Genomic DNA, 25,011 nt, shown 5'->3' with positions numbered 1-25,011 from the left:
CACATTCCTGGCCCTGTGCCTACCTCCTGGCCCCCAGCAGGCGCTCCGCAAAGGGCTGATACGTGAGTGCGGGAGTGACCTGCTGCTCCTTTATCCCAGTAACTGTTTGGGGTTCAAATCAAAGCACAAAGCATTTTAAGAAAAGCCAGCATGAAGTTGAACGGAGAGGCATGCACGGACAGAGAAAGTTCCGGGGTGGAACGCTGGCTGCACGTCTGCTACACGGTAATTGCGATGCGACAAAGGGACCGAGCAAATGAGACCAAGGACGCCAAGGAATGATCATTATATTTATTCGTACACACTTGCTTCCAAACTACAGTTAATGCATCTAACAAAGCATGTCATGCAAACAGAGAGCAGAGGTTACACACACTGAGGAAAGTCGCGCAGTCATTTGCACACCCATCCCGCCTGCGTCACACCAAACGTTACAGGGCAGTTGAATGGCCTCTACCTGGTGTCCAAAGGTGATGATACAGAAGGACAAGCCTCGACCTCCGTCTCTTCACCTTCCTCCTCCGTACGGATTTGGGGTCTTAGACGATGTTTTCCAATGAATGATTTAAACATGACTTGTCCTTCACACACACACACTCTCTCTCTCTCACACACACTCTTTCTCTCTCTCAGCAAAAGCAACGATTTCAAATGTCTCTGACCATCTATAAAAGATATTCTGAAAGACCCTGACAGAAGGGATAGGAGGTGAATTTTTAGACCATTTAGACTCAAAAGAATAACTGCTTTCACAGATGATTCTGAACAGTCCACTAATCCCCTTAATCCCTTTCTCCCAGGAAGACCAGCCACAAAAAATCTACGGACAATCACAGGAATAAATACGCCTAAAGTTAAGCAGAGGAAACAAAGACACAGTTATTGAATCAGAAAATGCAAAGCCACCTTTTGTCTTATTTTAGAAAAAAAAAAGGTTCTTATAGACTTGATAGTTTCTGAAAAGTAGGGTTCTGTCTACTCACGTAAGAGAGAATTCGGAGACAGATGCCCTTGGGAGTGTTTGCTGCCATCTCTTCTTTCTCGGGGATATTGAAGTATATCTGAATTGCCCAGTGGACAAAATCCTTACAGGGCACCTCTGAATTTTCACGGAGTGTGAGCCTTGGGGGACCCATGGGGACTGGAGACCAAGCTGAGAAAGTGCCCTGCCCCCCCAAACCAAAAGGTGGTCACAGAGCCTCACAGAGCAAGGAAAGGGATCCCAGGGACCCCAGGGGAATGCTATCCTAGGGCTGCATCTGGAAGGGGACAATAAAGCTATCTTTCCTATGGTCCAAAAGTTTCCAGACCTTAGACAGTTGTCCCCAGTGTGCATCAAAAACATGGAGGGCATCAGTCTGCCAACACATTCCACCTGAATTTCCAGCCATTCTGATGTGGACTCCATATACCAGTGGCATGGGAAAATCCTGCAGTGGGAGTGCAGGTCAGGGGCGCTCTAGCTGACCCCCGCTGAGTCCTCCTACAGGCTCCATGGGATTGGAATTTTATCAAACTGTCAGTAGTTTTATTTTAAAAACTTATTTTAAAAGAAGAATTATTAAAGTTCTCTATAAAAAAGTACAAATAGCCCAGTATTCTGTTATTCTATTGGAATTAACTAATTTCTTCCTTAAGGTTTAAAAAAAAGTCTTTGGAACTTGTGGGCCTTAGTGTAGGGTCATTGTGAGGCTGTTTGATGACTGAGTTTGACCTACACGAGTATCAATGGCCACCTGACCACACAGATCAGAGGCACAGGGGTCCTAGTCATACATGATTTTAACCCTCCCAAAGAGTCCCTGACATTAGAAAATGAACCAGATTGTGGTTGACACCCTTTCTAGATGCCTTCACTCACTATAACTCAGGTGACCTTTCCCAAGTTTCTTCTGCAGCAGAAATACCTAACATTCCCTAGATTTTGTCTCACTGGCCCAAATGGGAAATGACAGACATGTTTACAGTCCGGTATATTTCATAAGATGTAACCCAAGCAACTCAAGGAAGATGTTTTAAAAAATAGTTCGCCACTTGTACCATTAGCATGCGGTCACTAAGAACCACAGTGCCCTTTTCCCTCCCTGGAACGGCCACGGCCTCGCTGCTGCTGTAACTCTGAATGACCATCATCCTTTGGGTCCCCGGGTCAGCGTCTCCTTCCTGATGATGACACGTGTGCTCAGTGGGGGGTCAGGCACGCCCGCCCTCCTGGGCTTGAAGAGGCAGGAAACCGCATGATATGCACACACAAGCAGCAGACGACTTCGTAAGACCAAAGTGAGGAAGTGACTGTCAGCTGCTGTTGCCTTTCCGGGGCATTTAAAAATATCAAGACTCTCACCTTTCCTCCCTCCTCAGCCCTGAGAAAATGAATCCCAGCAAAACACCCAGATTTCTCCCGCTAAGCGCCACCCGGTGGGAACGGCGGTGTTGGTTCGTTTTGCCGCTTCTCCATCCACCCGCGGCCGCCCTCCTTCCCGGCAGGAAGCCACAGAGGACGACGGTGGGCACCTCCCGGCTCCCAGGGCGTGCGGGATGGTTTGGCTCTGCCCGGAGAACTGTGGGCCACCTCCGGGCAGGCAGGGGCAGGGGGCTTCCAGCGGCTGCTGGGGACCCTTTCTGAGGAGGACCAGCCTGTGTTCCTGGCAACACACTTGCTCTCCAGGACCCCCAGGAGGTGGAGAGCAAACGCACCGGCAAGCAGCGCGCAAAGCCACTGGAAACGGTGGCAGCTTCCGTCCTGATACGCCCTCTCCTTCCACGCTCTCCTGCCTTTCTCCTCCTCTAAGCGTCCTTCTGGACACACTCCACCCCTGCATTTCTCTTAAACACCTTCCAGACCTCCGCCTCCGTGACCTCGCCCGTCTCCGAAAATCGGCGGGCGGCTCCCTTGGGTCTGCACACCCGTTCCAGCAAGGACGCGGCTCAGAGAGGCGCTCCACAAGCGGCAGGCTGTGCCAACCGCAGTCTTTCAGCACCTTCCAGCCGGCCAACTCCCATCAGGTTTCCAAAGTGCCCTGAACGCTCTGATTTTCTGCCAAAATGCCTAATACGGCAGCCTGACACATCTCCTGAGACAAGCCAGACCGAGGTTCTGCATTCGCTGGCCCTAGCTCATGGGGATCAAAGAGAAGCCCTTTTGAATTAGTTCTTCCCATTAACCTCTGAGGGCTACACCCGGCCTCACACTCCAGATACTTCCATCGACACCAAGCATCTAGCGTCTTTAGACAAGATGCGGAGAGGGGCTGCCAGCCCACCGGCCTGCGGCCTCAGAGCCAAGTTCTGGGGCTGAGCAGCCCCCACTGTCCAGGGGAAAAAGCACGCGAAACCACGTGAATGACCTTCAGAGTCACGGGCTGAGGGGTCTGGTGGGGAACCAGACTGCGCGAGATTCTGCCGGGGCCGCAGCTCCACAGGCCCCCGCGATACGGGCAGCGCTGGGGGGCTGAACTTCAAGAGTTCAAGTGTTCTCATCCCAGCTGCCAGCTGCCGTCAAAAGAGGACCCCTCCCCTGCAGTTTTCACACAATGCCCACGACACGGGGTGACGCCACCGAACTGTAGAGATCGCTTCTTTTATAAGCTGGTCTAACAGTTGGTAATGGTCACTCCCACGGTTTATTCTTTCAGAAATAACTGTCTTGGGCTGCTCAGACCTTTAAAACATCAGCCTTTATCTAGATTCGGTACAAAGCCACGTCCCAAACAGGGCACATCACGGTGACACTTCCGCAGGCCCTGAGGTTTACTGTCCTCCCCTCCCCCAAGTTTGTCCTCAAGCCTGCTGTCCCGTAGGCCGAGTGCTGGGCCCTACAGCCAGATTTTCTTTTAAGACTCTGCCACACATTCTGAAAGAATACGAGCCAGCTGAGATGCTGAGTATGTCTCCTGGAGAATTATGAATAATTTGGAAATGTGTTGGCTGTGCGAGGGAAAGCCTGAGACTGTGGCTGGCTCAGAAACAAGCAGGTGGTGTGGGGCTTGGGAATGAACGGTCCGGAAGCCCCCATGTGCTCCTTTCTGAAACTTTCCTCCCTGCCTGGGGCTTGGCTGGGGGTCCGATCTGCTGCTGCTCCATTCTGGGGCAGGGTGACTGGCTCTTTTGTTTCTTAGGCTCATTCTATAAACTGGTCCTTTTTCTGCCCAAATGAATGAGGTGCACCTGGCGAGGAAGGGTCCCCTAAATGTGCACAGACCAGCAGGACTGCAGCTCTGGGTATGCTGGGGCCCTTTTTGGGTTCTGACGCCTACAACCCATAAAAGACGGCAGAGGCTCTTTTCTGGGCTAACCACTGCCTACCCCATCTCTTTTCTGGGCTAACCACTGCCTACCCCATCTCTTTCTCCAGTCAAGGGTTCCCAGGACGGACCAGGCCTCTCAATCTCAAAGACCCTTCCGTGGTCATTGTGTTACAGGAATTTCAGGCAAAGAGAGGGTAAAAATGAGGCAGCGCGTAGATGGGAGACACATTCGGGGAACAAGGTGAAATAGAGCAGCCCCGTAAGACCTGACAACTGTTTCCTTGTTGGATGTTCTTTCTGTCGTAGGAGGCTGGCTTCTCCGAGGACCTTGCGTTAGCGCGGTGTCACCACGGAGGCACTCCTCGCAAGGCTGGAAAGGCTGGTTCTAGCAACGGGGGGGAAGAAATCTGCGGCTTCCAAAGAGTCTGCGGGTAGTGCCAGGGGACAGCTGTGCCCAGGGGGGCTGCTGGACTGGACGGTGGTCTCACGAAGTCTGTAGGTGCTGGAGCAACGGGCAAGTCGTTCCGCGGGCAGCAAGGTGGATGGCGTGCTTCCGGGGCGTCCGCACGCACACAGCAGGAAGGGCGTCTTCCTGTCCCTCCCACCCAGAGTCACCAACAGTAACAAGGCTGAAAAGGAAAAACCAAACAAAGTCCAGCCCGGGGGCGGTGACAACATTACACCTACACAAACAGACTAGAGTAGATTGGAGTCAAACACTTCCTGAGGTCCCCAAGAGGAAGAGTGGTATAGGAGTGGAAAATGGCGCTGAGGAGTGAGGAGAGTGTGTCGTCTCGGAAATAATCTCTGAAAACAAAAACTTTTGTTTGCAGGTAGAATCAAATGTTTATATATATATTTATATATATATATAAGCCTAATTGATCATGTAAAATAGCCATTCATTTAAAATTAGATCTACGATAAAAAATTAATATATCCAATACAGTGCCAATGTGCAGGGTACGTGGGGGGGGTGGGGATGGGGGGAGAGGAAGCACGCAGCGAGGAATTAAGCGAAAACTTAATCATAAAAGCAGATTAGAAACAAGAGCCTTCACAAATATAGCACAATTGTGTCTTATAAAATTATTATAATACTCTCTTTATACTTGATACGATTATATCAATAATATAGATTCACTTGTTATTAAGGTTTATTATAAACATGCAAAATTCATTGCATGATGCATTTGCAAAACATATTAAAATCCTTCTAGCAATAAACCATCTTCGAGCGGATGTGCATCCAGGTTTTCCTGATTCTACGCTTCAGGTGTGTCATTCAACGTGAACTGGACATGGGGACCCAACTATTGGTTTTCATCCCTTAGCGGATGTCCAGGGCTGGAGATGGGAGGGAAATCGATAAGTGGAGACTTACGCAATAGTCAACACTCTGTTAAGTTACTGCACACCGTACTCTCATAAACGACACCGCAGCCTAGTAAATAAATAAGTACAAAAGGGGGTGGGGCGTACGCTTCAGCTTCTGAGGAAGTAGGTAGCAAAATATTGCTTGGAGGGTGGGGGTTGGCTAACAACACTCGTGAGTAGTGGCATGATTGCTGATGGCACCCTGGATCACAGAATAATCTCCCAGAGATTAAAATGAACATACATACGCACGGGTTTATCCTCGATCTGAAATGATTTCACATGCTCGTTTAGCAAAGTCCTTAGAAGATTTGGCCTCTTAAAAAGAAATGCAAGTATCAAGACAATGATCAACCAAATAGGGGAGCTGACAGATTTACCCAACGTTCATCCGAGGTTCCCTTGCTCTCTTTTTGAAGACCAGTAATCACTGGACTGTGACTGGGTTAAGACTGTCAACATCTGGTAACGGTGAGCTTGCAAAGGACTCACCGGTGGGGACTTGATTCATCTCGGCCTCTTGAATTCTAGGGACTGTTTCCACTGAGGCAGAGAACAGAAGCAGCAGGTATTTCAAAGCCTCCCCCACCCCCAAGCCTGCCCGGCTCACATTCTGGGCTCCCCGTTCTTCGTTCCAAAGACGTCTCAGGTGGTGAGTCACTGGCCCCGGGACAGGTTCATTTTAACATCTCTGGTTGGGGGATCCCAATGGTGGAAATCGACAGAGGGGCAAGGAAAATATATCAAATCGTACCAAAAACGGGGGAGAGTTTGCTATCTAGGAAGGGTTAACCTACAGCCAGATAACGACTTCTACATAATTAAACTGGACACTGTACATTATACCATCTTCCACTAAGATAATGTTCTTGGTTGTAAGAGAGAGACCCTGAACATTTACTCACATTTGGACTAATAACCCTAAAATTTTCAGGCCCCCCCAATCTGGAACAAGAAAAAAGGCCATGGCCTTAAAATTTTAGGGTTAAGGATCATTTCCCACTGTTGGGGGGGGGAACTGGGGGCTGGGGAGGCGTTGGTTCTCGGTGCTGAGTTTCATACTGCGCTCTGTAAGATGGGGTGCACAAACTGGGGGTTGACATACGAGAACCCCTCGAAATCAGACTGGTCTATGTTAGCAATGACCAGCTGATCAGGTGGTGTCAAGACAGGCTGCCCTCGCGTGAAGAACTTGTCAAAGTTTTCTGCGCCTTTGCCACACTGCGGAGAAGAGAGAAAAAGAAGGAAAGGTCAGTAATTATTGCAAAGCACAGGGGGCAGCTCCCTGAGAGGCCTCTGCAGGGAAGAGCGTGGCCCGGGGGAATTGGGACTGGAAGAGGCAGGAAGAATTCTGGAGAATCTGCACACCTCCTGGATTCCAAAGCCAGTCACAGTAAACAGTAACACAAAGTCACTCGGTTGTAAACCTTCAGTTACTCTTGGAACTGAGCCCCTCTGTAGAAAGGCACTGCTGATAGTAAGGCAGCAGCAAGGACACGGCCTGTTTTATTTCACTTCCACTTCATAGAGCAAGCAGGCTATGAGCATGATGCCACACGCACAGGGCCACCAGTCACGGTCCGTGTTGAAAGGCCAGGATGTTGGGTGGGAATGCAGACAGCGACCTCTGAACCGAGAGGTTGAGATTTCTGTCCCATATGTGGTTCTTTGCAACCATAATTGTAATAAAGTAAAAGGCGTGTTGTTCTTGCAACTGGAAAGTTCTAAAAACCTCCGTCCCTACTCTTCCTTTGGGTACCAATATTGAGGTAGGGGTGGTGGCAAGGTTGGGACATTCACCCTGGGGCCCAGCTGGGCTTCAGCATATCTAGATCTATCTGGTCAACTGGCAGGTCGATATGGAGCTCCCTCACAGGTGGCCTCAGGCTGGAGGGGTTTTGCTCTGGTGCCCTTAGCAGGGAGCGCAAAGTCTCCTGTCTGTCTTGGATATTCTTCTCCACCAGGGCACCCAACACAGGGCTGCAGGCATAGCTGCCCTGTTAGAGGCTCTGAGAAACAGGGCAGCATGCACAGCACTGGTTGGGAGCCCGACCCCAAATCAGGGGAAGGGGTGTCTTCACTTTCTCAGCTGCTCAGGAGGGCTGGGGCATGTTGAAGTCCCCAGGACCCCAGATAACTCTGAGACAGGGGATGTTGAGGTTGCGCTGGTGATACAAGTCATGATATTCTACATGCTGCAGACGATCACCCTTCCACCTGCTGGTACTGGTTCCACCTGCTGGTACCAGTTCCATCTGCTGGTACTGCAGGGCGACATGAACCAATTCCGAGTTAGCACAACTTTATATAACCAGGCATCCCTGGATCTTTAACAGAGGATAGCTTTAGGTAAACTGTGAAGAGGGGCCGGGGGGGGGAGGTCCACCCCACTCCCTGGAGTGTAGAGGGGGCAGAAGAGCCACGCCCCCTCCCGTGGCTGCTATGAAGGTTAAGGGTGCAGTGTTTTGCACAGACCCCAGCATGCGGTGAGAGCACAAGGGTTGCTGTTATTTTTGTAAGGCCAGTTTAGTCTCGCAGACCGTATTCCCACTTCCTCTTTTACATCTTTCCCATCTTCTAGAAGGGTTCCTTGAGAATCTAGCTTCATTAGGGTTTTTCCACCCTGCTTCTAAGGCACGTCATGAGTTCAAAAGTAAGGTCTTTCATACCTGACAGCTTCCCCTTCTGGGGGTGTTTTTATTTTGATGAGTGACCACCCACTTCTAACAGGGGAAGAGTCCACACCAGGGACTGCTGTGTGGGTGTGTGGCATGGGTGTGGAGGGAGGCAGCGGATTGTACGGGGCCCTGGCAGCCTCTCTATGGAGGCCATACTGTTGGGCCTGCTTGTCACGCAGGCCCTATCTCCCGCATGTGAGATGGTGTGGTTGTATTTGAGGAGGACGTCCTTCGGGAACTCAATAATCAACGCCCAGGGCCTGGAAGATTTCAAGTGCACTTCGAATGCACTGTAGGTGCTCCCAGAGGCTGGGACGTGTGCTCCCTTAAAAAGAGATCATTTGCATTTCCTTTGCTATTCAATAAGCCTGCAAAGATGAACAGGAAGGAACTTTTGGGAAAAGTAAAAGGTGAAGTCTCTAAAAGGAACAGGAAGGCGAGCCAAGGTAAAACGTGTCTCCCACCATCGAACCCTAGATTTGTCGATCTGTTCTGTGAAAAGACGGCACGGGTCTGATCTTTCCTTTGGGTACCATCTTTAGGGCATTCACGGATCTTCTTCTAATGGGAAGTGCCAAAAGCCATGGCTTAACTGCCAAATAAATCAACAAAAAACTAGAAGAGTCCCTGAGATCTAAAAAGGGGACCACGTATACATCAGCACCGAGAAACCTGGGGATGGGGACAGATGCTCAAGGACGTGAAATGCTAACACTGCTGTCGCAGGGAGGGTTACTCCTAAGGGCTGCCACGTCTGTGGTGTGGTAACACATGGCACAGAAGCCCTCGCTACTTCGGGCCTTGTGCTGTGTGGGCTGCCGGCCCGGAGCTCAGGGGCTCGCAGAGACCAGGCCAGGCCAAGCCCTGCTCAGTGATCACACTGCACAAGAGGAGGGCTGCTGGTCGCAGAACTGCTCACCACCAGAAACCTCTTCCTTTTCCGTTCCACTCTAACTTGCTCTGGAATGTTCCCTGATCTTGAGAGAGAAATCACCTTCTAGCAAAGGAAAGATTTTCTTAAACCTAGTCACTGAGGTGAAGGGACAGGCTGAAGGCAAAGAAAAAACATTCGGCTTCTGTGAGTGGATCTCAGCAAGCTCTGGGCGGGAAAGCCCAGGACACACTGGAGGCTGCATCTGAGGGTCGGATGAGATCCAAGACTCAGAAGGACCTCTTGTTCCAAGGGAGCTCCCACCAGATAGATGCCGCTTCCCTCCCTCAAAGAGCAGGGGGGGACTTTTATCACAGGTTTGGTACTATGAGAAATAGTACTTATTTTTCCACCATGGAGGATCTCTTAATGCTTTAAAAAATGAGCTCTCCACAACTCAGTGAAATTAGCCCAGATATAGACAATCTCCTTTAAGTCAAACCAGAGAAGATCTTGACCTACTCATTTTTCAAGATGTTTATGTAGAAAACTGTGACTATCCTATCATCACCACCACCAATGACCAAAAAGGATAATGAAAATCAGTGCTCTTTGGATCTTTGGGGGAAAAGATAAAGCCTTCAACAAGCTGTTATATTTTATACTTAGAAAAGATTCTTCCTGCTGCCTGTGGGCCAACCTTACTCATAACCATTGTCTTGTGGGCAGTGGGGCTCGGACGCCCTCTTAGTTGTGTGAGGGAGCAAGAAGAGGCTGAAGGGTTCAGGGGGCACCGGGTGGTACATGTGAATGACTGAGTGAGCGATAGTGGGGGTGAAGAATGAGGCCAGCCAGACTACAGACATCCTCTCAACCTTCCTCAGGGATGATGCAAGGTTATTACCATGGCCACTGGAAGGGCAGCCTCCACTGCAACGTGTGACAACAGGCAGGTCTGCGTTGGCCATGACCTCAGAGCTCGAGGCCACCTGACAGTGCACAGCAGCTGCAGGCAACATTTGCTGCTTGAGAGCAAAACCCCTTGTCAGGGTGTGCACTGTCTTCACCTCCAAAGGCCACCCACACCTGTCACCAACGGAGACTTCTGCCATCGGGGATGCGAAGCACAACACAACTGGTGTGGGACAAAGACGGAGGAGAGGAGGGCAGCAGGGGGGAGCCCACACCCGGCTGGGCCAGTGTGTGAGCCCAGACAGTTCCTCTCGTACTCCCTAAGAGCGGAGACTGTGTTTGACATCCTAGGGAAAATAGGAGGTCCGGTGAGGAGAAGGACCCACCAGAAGTCAAAAGCCCAGGGTAAGGCTTTGGGAAACTCACCACACCTCTTTGTAAAGATAAAATGGGGATGTGAACATCCACCTTCCGTGGCTATTGTGGGGATCAAAGGACCAAGAGTGTGTGCAGTCCCTTCTAATCAGTCATGATACGACCTAAGGCACAGCTTGCACCCAGCATGTAAAAGCCAAGTGATTAATATATGAGGGATGAATGAACACTATTAATAATCTACCTGACTTCCTTAGCCCTGGATTTGGGACATACATCCTTTGTTGTTTTGACATTCCTACCTATTTGGTAAACTCATCAATTAATAAAGTGAACCCAAGGGAAATCAGGCATGGTAAAGATGAGACAAAGCATAGGAAGAGGCAGACTCCAGGTGGACTTTGGGATCACAGCGCTGCCCATCCAGGGCCCTGGGCAGCACACAGTCCACTCACCACCCTGTGCACCCTGTCTAAGGGCCGTGGGGAGAGACAGCCTGCCCCGCGCAAGTCGGCTTCTCACGAGTCTTACCTGGGAGAGGCAACCGAGAATGCACAATACATGTGTTGGTCTCAATCCTGGCCTTTACCTTGGTGTCTCAGTCATGTAGAATATAACCCCACGGTCACTGGTATGGGAATTAGGGTGAGTATGAGTAGCTTGAAAACACTGCCATTACAAAGCAAACCAAACCAAACCCAGAGGAGCAGGCAGAGCGCGGAACCAAGCGAGAGTAAAGGCGTGTTGCAAGAGGAAGGAGAAAGGAAACTTATAGAGGTGGAGAATGTCTCTGGCTTTGCCAGATGTAGCAGGACCCGTTTCATCTTAGGAGACCCCCGTATTTCAAGTCCCACTGTGCGGTGGTCCTCGTGCAGCGTTAGTAGGAACCCTGCTGACGTCCGTGCATGGCTTTCTGACACACAGTTGTGCACGGACTTCATTTCGTTAAATAACCAGCAGCAGAAATGAATGGGAATATTCTGCTTTGAGCCTCCTGGGAGGTCATGTCCACACCATGGAACCATCCAGTGAGGGGCCAGAGGCCCCGGGCAGCAGCCCTTTATAAGATCAGCATGCTCAGGGAACGGTCTTCCGTGCATGACCCAACACAAGCAGGAGCACACGCTTAGGGTTAAAAAGTGGGGTTAGTTTGCTCATTTAGTCACTCAAGGATCTGGAAATGTGCTCACCGAAGGCCTGGATGCCCACTGCAGCCAGTGCATTTTGGTACAGAAAGTCTGGAGAATAAGAATGGACAGAGGAGAGTATTTGGAAAAGAGTCAGTGCCTGTCCTGGAAACTCGAGAATCAGAATGGCCTGTGTAAAGGGTGCCACAGACCCACATGTGCTCATGTGAAAACATCTCCCGGATATATTAACAGGTGAAAGGTACAAGGTGAACAATGGAACGCGTGGTACCACCTCGCTGTGTGTATGATCACACGCGCTCACAGCTTTCCAGAAGCTTACAGAAGAGAGTGAACAGCAGGACCAGTAGTTGGGGTGGGGGAGACAGCGTCTTGTCATTTTGTATCCATCTTTACATGCTTACCTATTTCACCACACAGAGCTAGTGTTTTAGCAATGATTTTTTAAAGAGGGATTAGGACCTCCTTCACCTCCTGCCAACACGACCTGTGGTGAGAGACTGGAGACAGGTTTTCGTTTCTTAGACCAAATTAAACAGTCCTTTATCTGTTGCCTCAGAGCAAATGTCAGGAATCTGTGTGTCATCCTCATGCCGGGGCCACGCTAAATCTTCTCTAGATCATTCCAATTTTAGTATATGTGCTGCCAAAGCGAGCACAAGAGCACATCTCCGAAAGGGCCAATGCTGGTCCAGAGCGAGCCGGTTCTGTTGATGGGTTTGTTGATAGACTCGGCTCTAAGCCACATATTAAACGAGTGGATTCTTGTGGGTGTCAGAGCCACATGTCTATGCGAGAACGGTCCTGGCCTATCCTGGGCCATATTCTAAGGAATAAAAACATGCACTCCATTGGATCTGTCTTGATACCGATGGCCAGCTTTGGAGGACTCAAGGCTCCTTTTCCAAAACAAGTTGTTGTGACGACCATCGGTGTGGGAGACCTTTACTTCAGACAACAGGAGCCTGTCAGTTCACACGCCTTAAGCCACACGGGCTGTGCGCGTACCGTCCCTCACCACTGACGCTCCCTGAGGCTTGCGACCGAGGTACTTATTTATCTTGATTATTATCTTAAATATCTCATGTCTTCCCGTTTCTCCTTCAAGCAGAAGAGCATTTGGGGAGCCGGGGTGGCTCTGTCGGTGAAGCATCTGCCTTTGGCTCAGCTCATGATCCCAGGGTCCTGGGATTGAGCCCCGTGTCAGGCTCCTTCATCAGTGGAGAGCCTGCTTCTCCCTCTCCCTCTGCCTCTCACCCCTGCTTGTGTTCTCTCTCTTTCACTCTCTCTCAAATAATTTTATTTTTTTTAAAGAAGAGCATTGGGGCACCTGGGTGTCTCGGTTGGTTGAGTGTCTGCCTTCAGCTCAGGGATCCTGGGATCGAGCCCTGAGTTGGGCTCCTGCTTAGCGGGGAAGTCTGCCTCTCCCTCTCCATCTGCCTCTCCACCTGCTCACGCTCTCTCTCAAGCTCTCTCTTGCAAATAAATAAAATCTTTAAAAAAATGTTAAAAAAAAAAAAAGATGAGCATTTGGGAGAGTAGTTATCAAAGAATAGGCAGACTCTATGCCTCTCATCAACCAAGTAGAAGCTGGCATAGGCTAGTTTAAAGGCTTAAATCACAGCCGAGGACACCGTGAGGTGGCAGACTCTGGTCTCCAAAGGCTGGTTAGTGTTCATATGTTGGTGGAACTCCCTGAGGCTTCAGAATCCCTCACGTTTATGTGGCATCTCAGTTCCTGGCACTACTGAACGGCCGAGAGAATGAACCTACCCGCTACCCAAGAGGACGATTACATGCAGCCCAAGGCTGCCTACGGCACCAAGCACTCAGACCGGTGCTCCGGCACCCTCCTTCTACCTGGATGGCCGCTGCTCTGTGGAATTACCTTAGCACAGGGATTCTTAAAAAGAGCAGTACCACGAGATGTCCTTGGTTGGAGCCAAGACACATGCAACAGGTGGGTGTAAAGATGCATCACGTTTGCAACTTACTCTGGAATGGTTAAAAACAAAAACAAAAACAAAAACAACAAAAACCCCGCCTATGTGTGTGTCTGCACACAGGTGCACTCGGAGATGCAGAGGAAGAATGATAAAGCAAATGGGCTAAAATGCTAACATTTAGGGAATCTGGGTGAAGCGAATGTAGCAATTCTTCCGGCCATTTTTGCAACTCTTCTGCAATACTGAAATTAGATGTTATCTCAAAATGGAATTTTTTCAAAAATTAAAAAGGCACGCTGCACTGACTTTGATAATTAAAGCAGCATCAAACTTTCTAGACAAGCTAACGACACTGTGAACACCTTGCTTTACTGCACTCCCCAGACCTTGTGTGTCTGATAAATTGGAAGTCTGTGGCAACCTGGCATCAAGCAAGTCTACCGGCACCATTTTTTCCAACTGCGTTTGCTCACTTCCTGTCTCTACACCGCATTTTGGTAATTCTCACAATGCTTCAAACATCTTCATTATTATTACACTTGTTAGGGTGATAGAACTCGCTAAAAGCTCAGGTGACAGCATTTTTCAGCAACAAAGTATTTTTAAATGAAGCTACGTGCATTGCTTTTTTAAAGACAGAATGCTAGCATACGCTTACTAGACTACAGGATAGTGTAAACATAACTTTTAGATGTACCGGGAAACCCCCAAATTCACTGCCTCGCGTTACTGCGGCAAGCACTTCGTCGTGGCCGTCTGGAACCAGACCCGCAGCCTCCCCGAGATACGCCTGCGAAGGATTTCAGGGTGACTGGGAAAATGGACTTGACCGTGCAATCTCACCGCCGTGGCACCTACCCTTGTACCCACTGTTCCTGTTCTCTGGCTCTTGCCTCAAGGATGACAGTGTCCTGATGAAAGTTATTTTTTCCCCCTCTCTCTTTTTGATAAAATAAGGACAATAATTTCCCCAGAAAGGCTCCTCGTGACAGACAAGCCTGTTTACAAAGTGCTCTGCTCGTCTATCAGGTCTGGAATATATTTCACGGTGTTAGCTTTATAGATTAATCTTTCTCTCTCTCCAATAACCACTTAAGTATCGTGAAGGTTTTTGGCTCGCCTGTGAACTAGCTATTCTTATTCTGCTCCTTGGTGCCAACGGACAGAATTCAAAAAAAGAAAAAAAAAATCAATTAACTTTCCACTTCTGATATTTGTATAAACTGCTATTTATCATGGGCAGGATGAATGGGAACTTGAAGGCTGTTTTTGGGCATTTTATGCACATGAATAATAAATCAGGGTAAAAGCCTGCAAAATTCAAAGCGACGCTGGATCAGAGTCTTGGGCTCATGTGTGCCTCGAAGGGGATACTCAGCCTTTGATTTTTCAAGCAAAGCAGAGAGAATGAGCTCTCCTTCCCTCCACGGGTTCTCACGATGCGGGGTCAAGTGGGCTTGGCTGAGCCTCCTTTTCCAGAGAAACCTCCCTGGGTACCTGATGTTATGGGAGGCAGCCAGGCCCCTCATGTTTCTCCCTCAGCCGCTGAACAGTAACCTTTTCAGGAGTCACGTCGTCTTTAAACTTAAAAGAAGAAAAAAAAGGTACTCTCTTACATGGAATCTTCTTTGAGGACTCAGGCTTGTTCAGAACATCAGCCAAATACTGAGCTGATGGTACTTGGTCTGTGGATCAGAGGCTCTTCCATGGTTGTGCTTTCTTTGAGAAAAAGGAAACCAGCTTGCTGTGTGCTTCCTTTTCCATCCAGAAGGAGAGAGTTATGAGAGAGAGAGCGCGCGCTCATCTCCAGGAGAGCACAACACAGCTGTTTCTGTTTTTGCTTCTGTTTTACATCATCCACCAGTACATACGTGACTGCCCCACCTTCTAGAAAATCGTCTTCACCTTCACGATGGCACACGGCGGCCTTCTGGGGACGTGGCTCTGCCAGGACCCGACTCCCCTGCCACGGGCCGCCCGGGGGCAGGCTCTCGCCCCCCGCAGGCTCTTCCTGGCGCTGCCCCTTCTGTGCTGGGGATGTGTACCCTGAGCCTCCAGACTCGCCACGGTCAGGGGACACGGCCGCAGTCCCACACACCTGACGCCGGCCACTCTCCTCTCTCCGCTTTCCTTTGTGAGCGACTTCAAACCGAATCCAGCCATGGCTGCACCGCAGGTCCTGACCTTACCGTGGCAGCAAGGTAGAAGTTCTGTGTGGAGCCTCCTGATGGATTCGTGCATCACAATATGTCTTTGGTGGTGGAATTTCACATATTCTGTGGCCCTCTGGTCTAGCTTCCGTGATGTCATTTTGGTAGGCAGGAAAAAAAAAAGGGACACTATGGGAACGCTGGCTCCTCTCGATAAGCTCTGGGCCTAACCTCTACTCTCTCAAGGAAGCTCACGATTTTGGAGTCATCTTTCCTGGGGCTTCAAAAGCAAATTAAAAAATAAAGCCAGGATGAGACTCCAGAGCTGACGAGCACAAACGTGATCTCTAGAAGCACCCTGCAGATACCTGGGGGTGCCTGGGGCCTTACGGCCGGCACTCGCAATGACCAAAGGCTTGATCTCGTGGGAGCCAGGAGGGAATGGTCCTTTAACCTGCTGAATCTCAGGGACATGGATTCACGACACCTGCTGACAGAGCATCGAGCCAACTTCACCAAGCAGACCAGCTCCACCAGCCGGGGCTCTCGACTCGGCTCAGAGGGGAGATGCTCCCTGGGAGGGCATCAGCGCATTTCCCTGTTTTCTCCACGGTGACGGCGAGGACGTATGGCTCCGTCTCCCTTTGAATGACAAACCGCCCCTTGGAGAATCCTCAGCTCTAGATTTTGTCTGTCTACTCTTCGGGCTTTTTCATTAGCTCTGGATCACGGAATTGTTTCACCGACAAAGCAGGGAAGCATCACAGAAGCTCTCGAACACGCCGGTAGCTCTCCCCGGTGGCTGTGCGGACACCGGCGTATTGCATGTGGCCACGGTGCTATCCGGACCTGGCCTCTGCTTTGCGCTGCTGGGAACATCCTCTCCCGCCACCCAGACTGTCCTTGGCGTGTGGTGTCTCCACTCCAGTGTGGCACCTGGGGAACAGAATGTCATCCCAGAGGTGGCGGAGATGCCCCCTTCAGCCGGGATTAGGGGCCAAACTCTGCTGCTGGGCAGGTGACACGTTGTAGGGGACCTGGAAGACACCGAACTCTCCCGGGAGCCAGAACTTTCTGGTCGACCTCTTTGCCCTTGATGTTCTTCGGCCCTGGGGCAGAAAGTCTGCCGCTTCCTCCGGTGGCTGCTTGCTCCTGACCCCGGCACCAGCTTGTGTCCCCTGCTGTCCCCTCCACTGCCCGTGTGCACGTTTGCCCGATACGGGCTCGGGCCTGGGAAGGCTCCCTGTGAGCAGGGATGTCCCTGTCCCAAGCAGGCCTTTTACACGCAAGCTTCCGCTGTAGGGCCTCAGTCCACGGTAGGGTTCAGTTAAAAGACCACCAGCAGCACTCCAGGAATAAACACACACACACACTGCTCGTGGCTCAACTGCCCACCGTGGTTAGGGCTCTGTTTCCGGTGATTTCCGCGGCCCCACAGGGAACAGTGCAGTCAGACTCCAGGCTCCTGGACCCGAGTCACCCTCTTGTTCCCCTACCTCTGAATTTAGGGTCCCGGTGTCCAGAGAAAGTGGGAGACCACGCAAATAGACAGTCTTTTCTGAGGATGAGGTGGGGATAAATAGAAGATGTGTCTTATGGTTGACTTTGCTCCATCTCGCCCCTTTCTGAAAAGTGACTGACAAGTCACTGGACTTTGCTTCACACCTAAAGTGGGGTCAGCGTGTGATCTCTGCTGTTCCTGTATAGAAACTGAGCTGTAAAAGAGGCTGCTGTTTGCCTTTCATGTTTTAAGAAGGCTCAATAGGAAAGGCGAAGAAGAAAATCCCTAGCAGAATGTTCCGAGACCGTCTGCAGTGTTCATTGCTGCCTTCACGCCCCCATCCCCGTCCAAACCAGGCTTTGTACACGGAGGGGAAGGATCCTATGAAAACCCCCTGAGATCTGTGTCTGGGACTGGCGAAGAGAAGGGGGGGTGCAGACATACAAGGTCCTGCTGGACATGATGACTCAGGAGGAGTCAGCTGACCTGATTCATTTTAGTTCTTCTTCAGTTGGTGCTAAGAATATTTTGGAAAAGGAGAAGCGGGCTCCCCAGCAGCAGTTTTATTCTTGGAGTAGAGGAGACACAGCGTATTTGAGGAGGCGGCTGCTGCTCTAAGAGGAAAGCTTGTGCCGACTAGTCAGTCACTCAGCCACCCCAGCAGGCACCCCTCTGCCTGCTCAGAAGCACCTGCTGGGGGAGACAGGGGTGGATGCTTCTCCAACAGACTGTGGGCCAGAGCTGCTCTCGCTGTAGCCTCGGGGCCAGGGGCAGCACGGGGACTACCCAGAGACGGCAGCCGAGCTGGACGGCATGGTCCACTGGCCCCCAGAGATGGGATCCGGGGGAAAGCAGACTCCCCGGGAGGCACCGTGAAGTGGCAGGTGGCGTGAGGGAGGAGCCCGATGTCTTAAGGACTCCTGAGTTTACCTCTAGAGATAGAAACGTTAAGAAAGGCCAACACTGGTTGCCACCAACAGTCAGAAGATGGGCAGACAGCAGTCACTGCGATAGAGCGATGGTGTCGTGGGGTAAGGACACAGATCGCAGAGCCAGAACACCACCTACCAGCTGTGTGTCTTTGGACAAGTTACTCAGCCTCTCTGTGCCTTAGTTTACCCACTGTGCAGGGCTGTTGAGAGGGTTAAAGGAGCTAATTTGTAAAGAACAGGCCTGGCACATAGTGTTTGTGAAATAAACGGGAAAAATGGGGGTCACGAGGGAGGAGTCTTAATGAAGGTGGCAAAACCAGAATGGGGTTGACACGCACTCCTCGCAGAAGGGGCGTGGCCAACACGGGAAGCGCAGCCGGGGTGTGCAGAAGAGCTGGTTGAGACCGAGCTATGTTTCAGGAGCAAAGCAAACGCCGGAGAGCCGGACCCAGACAAGACGTCCCATCAAGGACCCAGAGCAGGGATCACAGTCCTGCCGGGCACTTGAGTCCACAAAGCCTGATCCCCAAAGCCGATGCGTCCTGGCTCTCTCTCAGTTTTGGTAGGCACTCTGCAGCCCCCCAACTGGTTGGCACAGGCCCCCATCCCTGCCTGGTCTGTGCTGACTCTGAAAGTCAGAAGGAATCCCAGGGGCTCAGACCACAGACTGAAGGCAAGGCAGGTACCTGGCCATGTTCTTCTACCCTGCAGAGGCGGAGGTCATCGGCCTCCTCTCCCCAGAGAACGGACGGGTGGGACCCCTCTAGGATTCAAGAACACAGGGCTCAGGAACAGGCCACGTCCCCTACTCACCACTTTGGGCTTGAAGGGCGGTTGGATCTCCCTGTTCTCGAGTTTCTCCCAGTCGATCCTCCGGAAGAAGGCATGTTCCCGCACGTCCCTCTCCCCCTCCGGCCCGCAACCCAGCCGCTTGCCTGGGTGTTTGGTCATCAGCTAGAAAGCAGCAGAAAGAGGGTGCGATGGGTGATGTGGTGACTAGAGGTGAAGACACCGTACTGCGTGACTGAAATGTGCTGAGAGAGTAGAACTTAAGTATTCTCCACCCAAAAGACAAAAAGGTAACTATGGGAGGGGATGGACATGACTTCTTGATTGTGGGAATCTTTCACGGCGTATATGCGTGTCAAGCCATCACGCGGCACATTTTCAACACACTGCAGTTTTATTTGTCAATTATACCTCAATAAAGGTTTTTGAAAAAGAGAGGAAACAGGGCCCTCCCTCCCCTGCCACACAACTAAAATTAGGAGAAAAAGAGAATGCCGGCCGGTAGTGCCTTCCCTTTGTCAGCTCTGCTACGAGCCCTGACTGCGTGGACGCCTGGGAGCACCCCAAGAAATCAGTAGCTTGCACAGAGTGACCCCAACTCACAAATACAGTGTTGACAGTATGGGTCTTTCCATAGTGATTTTTATGATAAAGGACACAGGGGAGCAACCTGGCCCCAGAATCAAATATAAGAATTTAATCAGGTGTCTTTATACACTGTGTTCAAGCCGCCATTCTGTAGGTCTATAAAAAATGTGTATGTGAAAATGTAGGCAATCACTAAAAACCGTGCGTCCGGAAAATATCCCCTATGATGTTAATAACAAGCGTCGTACGCCTATTTATTGCCCGGACCAAACGTATTAATCAAAGACTCATGGTTGGAAAAATAAATGCCGTGACCGGCAGGTAGTAATTCCCACGTGTCCACGGCGGGAGACAGAGGCGAACACGGATTATACGCTTTGAGGGCAGGGCCCGCTCTCCGTATTTGTATATGTAAACAGTGCCTTGCCCTGGGAAGACACCTGATCAGCGCATCCCACACAATCAAACTTGCCAGAAAATGTTAGGAGTGTGTTACACTCCATCCCAGCAGGTCTGACGATAATTTTGTGGCCTAAAGCTTTACTATTAAAAACGAATCAGGTCAGGACCTGGTAATTTTTATTCCTCGGCATCTCCTCCACAGAAATGAGCTCCTAGGTTCCCCAAAACGCAAAGCCTGGAAGTTTTCAGGGCAGTTCTATTTGTGACAGCCCCAAAACGAAGAGGAAACCACCCAAAGGCCACCAGCAGTAGCACGAGTAAGTAAACTCCGCCACGTGGGCGTGCAGAAGACGGAAGGGTGCACACATGGGAGCACGGAGAAACACCACGATCACTGTGTTGGGTAAGAGGCCAGGCCCCGGGAGCATCCGCCGCAAGACTGCATTTGTGCGAAGTGCAAAACAGACAAGGCTAGTCCCCGCTGGAACGAGCGGGGACGCTGCTTATCCTGGGCGGTGGGGAGTCTCTGTGGGACAGGAAGGGAGGGGGCTTCTAGGGTGCCGGAAACCTTCTCTTTCACAACCTGGGTGCAATTGCGTGCGTGTATTTGTTTTGTGAAAATTCACTCATCTACACACTGGCGACTCGTGCCCATTTCTGCACACATGTTCCATCTCAAAAGAAGAGGATCGAATGAAGAATGACCCAAGACACACCAAGCCAGGCAAGGGAAGAGAACGAACATTTTCCGACGGCCCGTGATTGTTTCTGGTAACTCATGGCACACTTTCATAAGGTGCATGAGAAACTAAAGCACAGTGCGCATTAGCTGCCTGGGCCAGAGTTCCAGGCAGTCTGGGGGTCAGAACCCGTTCTCCAGGCCGCCATGTTTCCCACAACACCCCGCACGTCACCAAGGTGTAGCCCCTGATGGCTGGAAGCGGTGGCGTGGGTGTGCGGGCTCTCTGCCACCTCTCTCAGAAGCGTGGGGAAGACACTTCCCCTGTCGGCCCTCTCGGTCGGTGATCATAAAAGGAATGCCGGTCTACTTACTCCCTTGCAGATGGAAACGGCCTCCTTGGACAAGGACTTGGGATAAGAAACGTTATGCTCCATTATGGACTGAAACAGCTCGTCTTCATCTTCGCCATCAAAGGGAGGCTGTTCCAGAAAACAGAGACATGGGAAAACAGTCAGGGTGGTTCATTAACGTGGCGCCTGGAGATCCGTTTCAGCACCAAGACGCACACCGGGTTTCTGGGCTGCACAGTTAGCTTAGTGAAGTTGCTGGTTTTTCTGATTATCTTTCATTAGGTTGCTGGTTGTGTGTTTTTCACTTTTTCCTCTGTCTCTTTAATTATCCTGCCCTGGGCAACTCAAAACAATCTTTAGGGAAAATGTTTTTGAGTAATGCTTTTAATGCTTTGCAAATAAATTACAATTAATCCATTAATCTTGTAATTATGTGTTAAAGAATTAAATTATGATCAAGTTAGGTTACAGATGGCTCTGCGTGCAGGGGTGGGGGCAGGTGGAGAATGCTAGCGCCTTTAGATTCTGAGCATGGGGCGTTGGGGCCACCAGGGCACGGGTTAAAGGGACTTCCCCAGGTCCAGAAATGCACACCAGGGCCCTTCTGGCCCAACACGGAGCTGCTCTGTAGAGAGCCTGGCCCCTGCGTGGTGGCAGTTATGGGAGCTTAGCTTCCACTAGACACTCCCCTCTCCTCTTCTGCTGGGTTTACACTCCCCTCAGGGAGAGCGGGAGGCATGGCAGCGCTGTGGGCGGCATGGCTTTAAAGTCAGGCGGATCTGGACCAGAAATCCAGCCCCACCACCTCCTAGCTGGGTGTCCACAGGCAAGCGACTTCTCTAAGATATAGTTTTCCAATGTGTAAAATGAGATTCCCTGGTGAGTCTGCAAAACACCCGATAGTTTGTCCTGTACCCAGCGGGTGCCTGCTGAAGGGTGCCTGGTGGTACTGGTATTTTATTAGGGCAGATGAGCAGTCTTCGAAGGGGCTGCTAGAATCCCCGGGAGGAACGGGGGAGCTCAGGACGCCCTTCAAGCTTTCTCCTCCAGCATGTCTTTAATCCTGAGCGGTCTGGCAAATTGCCTGTCACTCTGGATGGACAGCACGCAGGATAAGGGGGTTTATGGGAAATTTCTTAATGTTCCCTTTAGGCTTAGCTAACCTTGGGTTTAGCATAGGAAAGGCAGACCAGGCGTCAGCTATCACAGCTGAGAGAATCCCCGTATGTTTCAACTCATTGCATTTTCCTTCTCAGGGAAAAGAGGTGTCTCTGTCACTCTGACTGACACAGTGAGGGCTCTGATGATGCAGAGTCCAGCTCAAATGTAAACCAAAGGACCAAATGTAAATCACGTAAACCACGTACCAAAGTGTCCGTATAAACCATGGCTGTGCCGTAGTCAGCAGGATAGCCCTTCTTATCAACCCCTTCTTATCCAACATTTCCCTCTGAGTGAGAGAGAGCAACGGACCCAAGCAGACTGCTCCCCTGAAGCACCACGAGATCATTCCAACCTGCTCATCTGACCCCCAGCCTTAGTCCTTCCCCCACCCCAGCCCTGAATAGGAGCTGGGGGTGGGGTCAGCACATGGGAGCCACACCCGCTCAAGGGAAAGACACTCAGTCTCTAAAAAACCCTACCTTGGGACCAGGTCTGGGAGAACGGGGGGTTGGGACTGGTGCCATTATTGTTGTTGGGTTTTATTATTATTATTAGGCCTAGAAATATAAATAAATAGGCCGCTTTTTTGGTTGTAAGTACCTGGCATAAAGAATGTTTAATTTGGTCGAAGCATGCAGGTGGGTGAGGAAAACTAAAATTAGCCTGCCTGTGGGCACCTGGTGGCTCAGTTGGTTAAGCATCAACTCTTGGTTTCGGCTCAGGCCCTGATCTCGGTGTTGTGAGATCGAGCCCCGAGTTAGACTCTATGCTCACTGCAGAGTCTGCTTGAGACTCTCTCTCCCTCTCCCTCTCCTGTTCATGCTCTTTCTCTAAAATTAAAAAAGAAAAAAAAATTACCCTGCCTGTGAATGACTCTGAGCAGAGCGGGAACAGCCCGCCGTGGTGTTTCCCTGGGCAGAAGTAACATGGCGCCTGGGATGCCCACGGGCAAGGAAGGTGGGCACAGACACCCCACTAGCGTGTGCAGGCAGTCACCTGGGTCACCTTCTGTCTAGAGAGACGGAGCAGGACAGCCCAAGGGTGTGGGGGTAGCCACACTGGCCAAGAGCTACCTCGGAGGCCAGTCCTGCCTCCAGCCCACCAGCTCTTCTCTGCCTGGCACCATGCAACCTACTCTGGACACCTGTGGTAGGACACCCACAAAACATCCCACTTTCCCTAGTAAGCGATCCATACATGCAGCTGAGTTCTGGACAAGGAGGTCTTTGTAACGAAAGCAGACATGGCAGGGTTTCTGCTCTGGGCTGCAAACTGCACACCTCCGGGGGGCCCCACTCTGAATTTCCTCTGGGTTCACACTCTCCAGTGTCATAGTACTCAGGACTCGAGCAGGGCACGGGTGCTGCTCCCGGATGGCCAATCGACAGCTCCCGGTGGGGCCCCCGAGGGCCGCTGCTCAGGAGAAACCACGCAGAGCATCAGAGCAGATGCGAAGGGCTCCTGGAGCTCGGGCCCCGCGGTGACAGCGGCAGCAGGAGAGTCAACCGGCCCGTCTGGTGACGCTCAAGCCCTCGTGGCAGGAGCGCTACAGGGGCTGAGTCACGGATCATCCCAGCCGCGGGCTTAAGAGCAATTCTCTCCTAAGAGAAACTCAGACAAATCGTGCCCAGGAATTCTTGTCAGGTGAGGCAGCAAGAACCTTCGCATCTGAAGACAATGAAGTCGATGCAGATGCCTCCCCCCACCGCCCACCGCCCACCGCGGCTGATGTGGAAGAAGGAATCTGGGCGGGGGGCATTCTGTGCAGGGCACCGGCTTAGCACACCTGTTTAATTGTCTCCCGGCAAGGGAACCACCTTGGCCCAGGTGGGCTGGGCCTACTACTGAGCAAGGAAGCCACTGACCATGAAGTCCCCTCTGTGTTCCCACTGAGAGCAGGACCCCTGGCTCCTGACGCACCCCAGACAGCATCCCTTAGAACCAGAGCATATTAGTCCTACAGGATACTCCCGGGTCAGAGTTTGCACCCTTTACCCCTTTTCTGCCGGAAAGAGAGCTATTTAATCCAGTGTGAATCATACGGGCCGGGGATGGAAGGATTCTCTGAGGCCTCTTGGGCTCACCTGTTGCGATAAGATTCCTAAGCTACAACAAAAGCCATAGGACCGCGTGTCCTTGTGGCACAGCCCTGGGCTGTCACCCCGTGGTTCCATCCCTGTGTGGCCCTGAGGACGGGCGTCTCCTGGCAGCACATCCCAGGGAGGACACGTGCCCCTGACGTTCCGTGATCACGCACTGGGAGTCTACACTGCCTGATGAAGGATGGCCACTGTTTGGGAGTGAACAGCAGTAAGGACGGTGGCAACAGCAGGCTCTGTGAGCCGGGCACTGTGTGGAATGCCTTTGCAGGCATCACTCACTCAATCCTCAAAACCACCATACGACTGACGTACATACTAGCGATCTCACTTTACAGGTGAGCTCACTGAGGTTCTATTATTAAGTGCCTTGGCCAGAGTTACAGAGCTGGGATGTGGAAGAACCGAGATTCAAGCCCAGACATCCGACCGCGGCGCTTGGGCTCTGGGCCATTCTGAGCGCTGCCGATCCCTCACACTTGCTGTGGCAGGTGGCTGGGGAAGGATGGTTCCCCCGCGCTGCTGCTGGTAGGGCTGAGTGGGAGGTGCTCAGCTGCAGGTCCACCCACACCTAAAGAGGGCTCGACTGGGGTGGCGGGGGCGAGGGGGTATGTGGGGAGGCCATTCTGGAATCCTGCACAATGAGTAGTGGGGTTCTGGAAAGACTGAGGGGGAGTCACTATGGCCAGAGATGTTTCAAGTCATTGTGTAGAGTGACCGTCTCTAGAGACCTGGCGTGACTTCCCAGGCCTGATTTTGATTGCTTATTTCTTGCCTCTGCCACATATCCACTGTCAGTC

At 51.3% G+C, this 25,011-nt stretch overlaps 1 protein-coding gene and 1 non-coding gene across 4 annotated transcripts in view; both read right to left on the bottom strand.

Moving 5' to 3' along the window:
- Nucleotides 1–273: 273 nt before the first annotated feature.
- Nucleotides 274–25,011, bottom strand: part of PRKCA (protein kinase C alpha) — a 384,286-nt gene continuing 359,548 nt past the window's right edge. Inside the window, exons 15-18 of one of the 3 annotated variants that reach the window (XM_044389116.3) lie at nucleotides 20,970–21,077; nucleotides 18,951–19,091; nucleotides 11,651–11,698; nucleotides 274–6,845 (exon numbers count right to left, since the gene is read on the bottom strand). In XM_044389116.3, coding sequence (XP_044245051.3) covers nucleotides 6,681–6,845; nucleotides 11,651–11,698; nucleotides 18,951–19,091; nucleotides 20,970–21,077 — 462 coding nt within the window. In that variant the 3' untranslated portion in view covers nucleotides 274–6,680. The other 2 variants (XM_057318221.1, XM_026512416.4) reach the window with 2 other exon arrangements.
- Nucleotides 12,160–12,267, bottom strand: LOC113265706 (U6 spliceosomal RNA). Its single transcript, XR_003320114.1, has one exon. It is a non-coding gene; the product is annotated as a U6 spliceosomal RNA (small nuclear RNA).

The sequence above is a fragment of the Ursus arctos genome, unplaced genomic scaffold, assembly GCF_023065955.2.
Source record: "Ursus arctos isolate Adak ecotype North America unplaced genomic scaffold, UrsArc2.0 scaffold_24, whole genome shotgun sequence".
NCBI classification, from domain to species: Eukaryota; Metazoa; Chordata; class Mammalia; order Carnivora; family Ursidae; genus Ursus; species Ursus arctos.
This window is presented reverse-complemented; position numbering and strand designations above follow the sequence as displayed.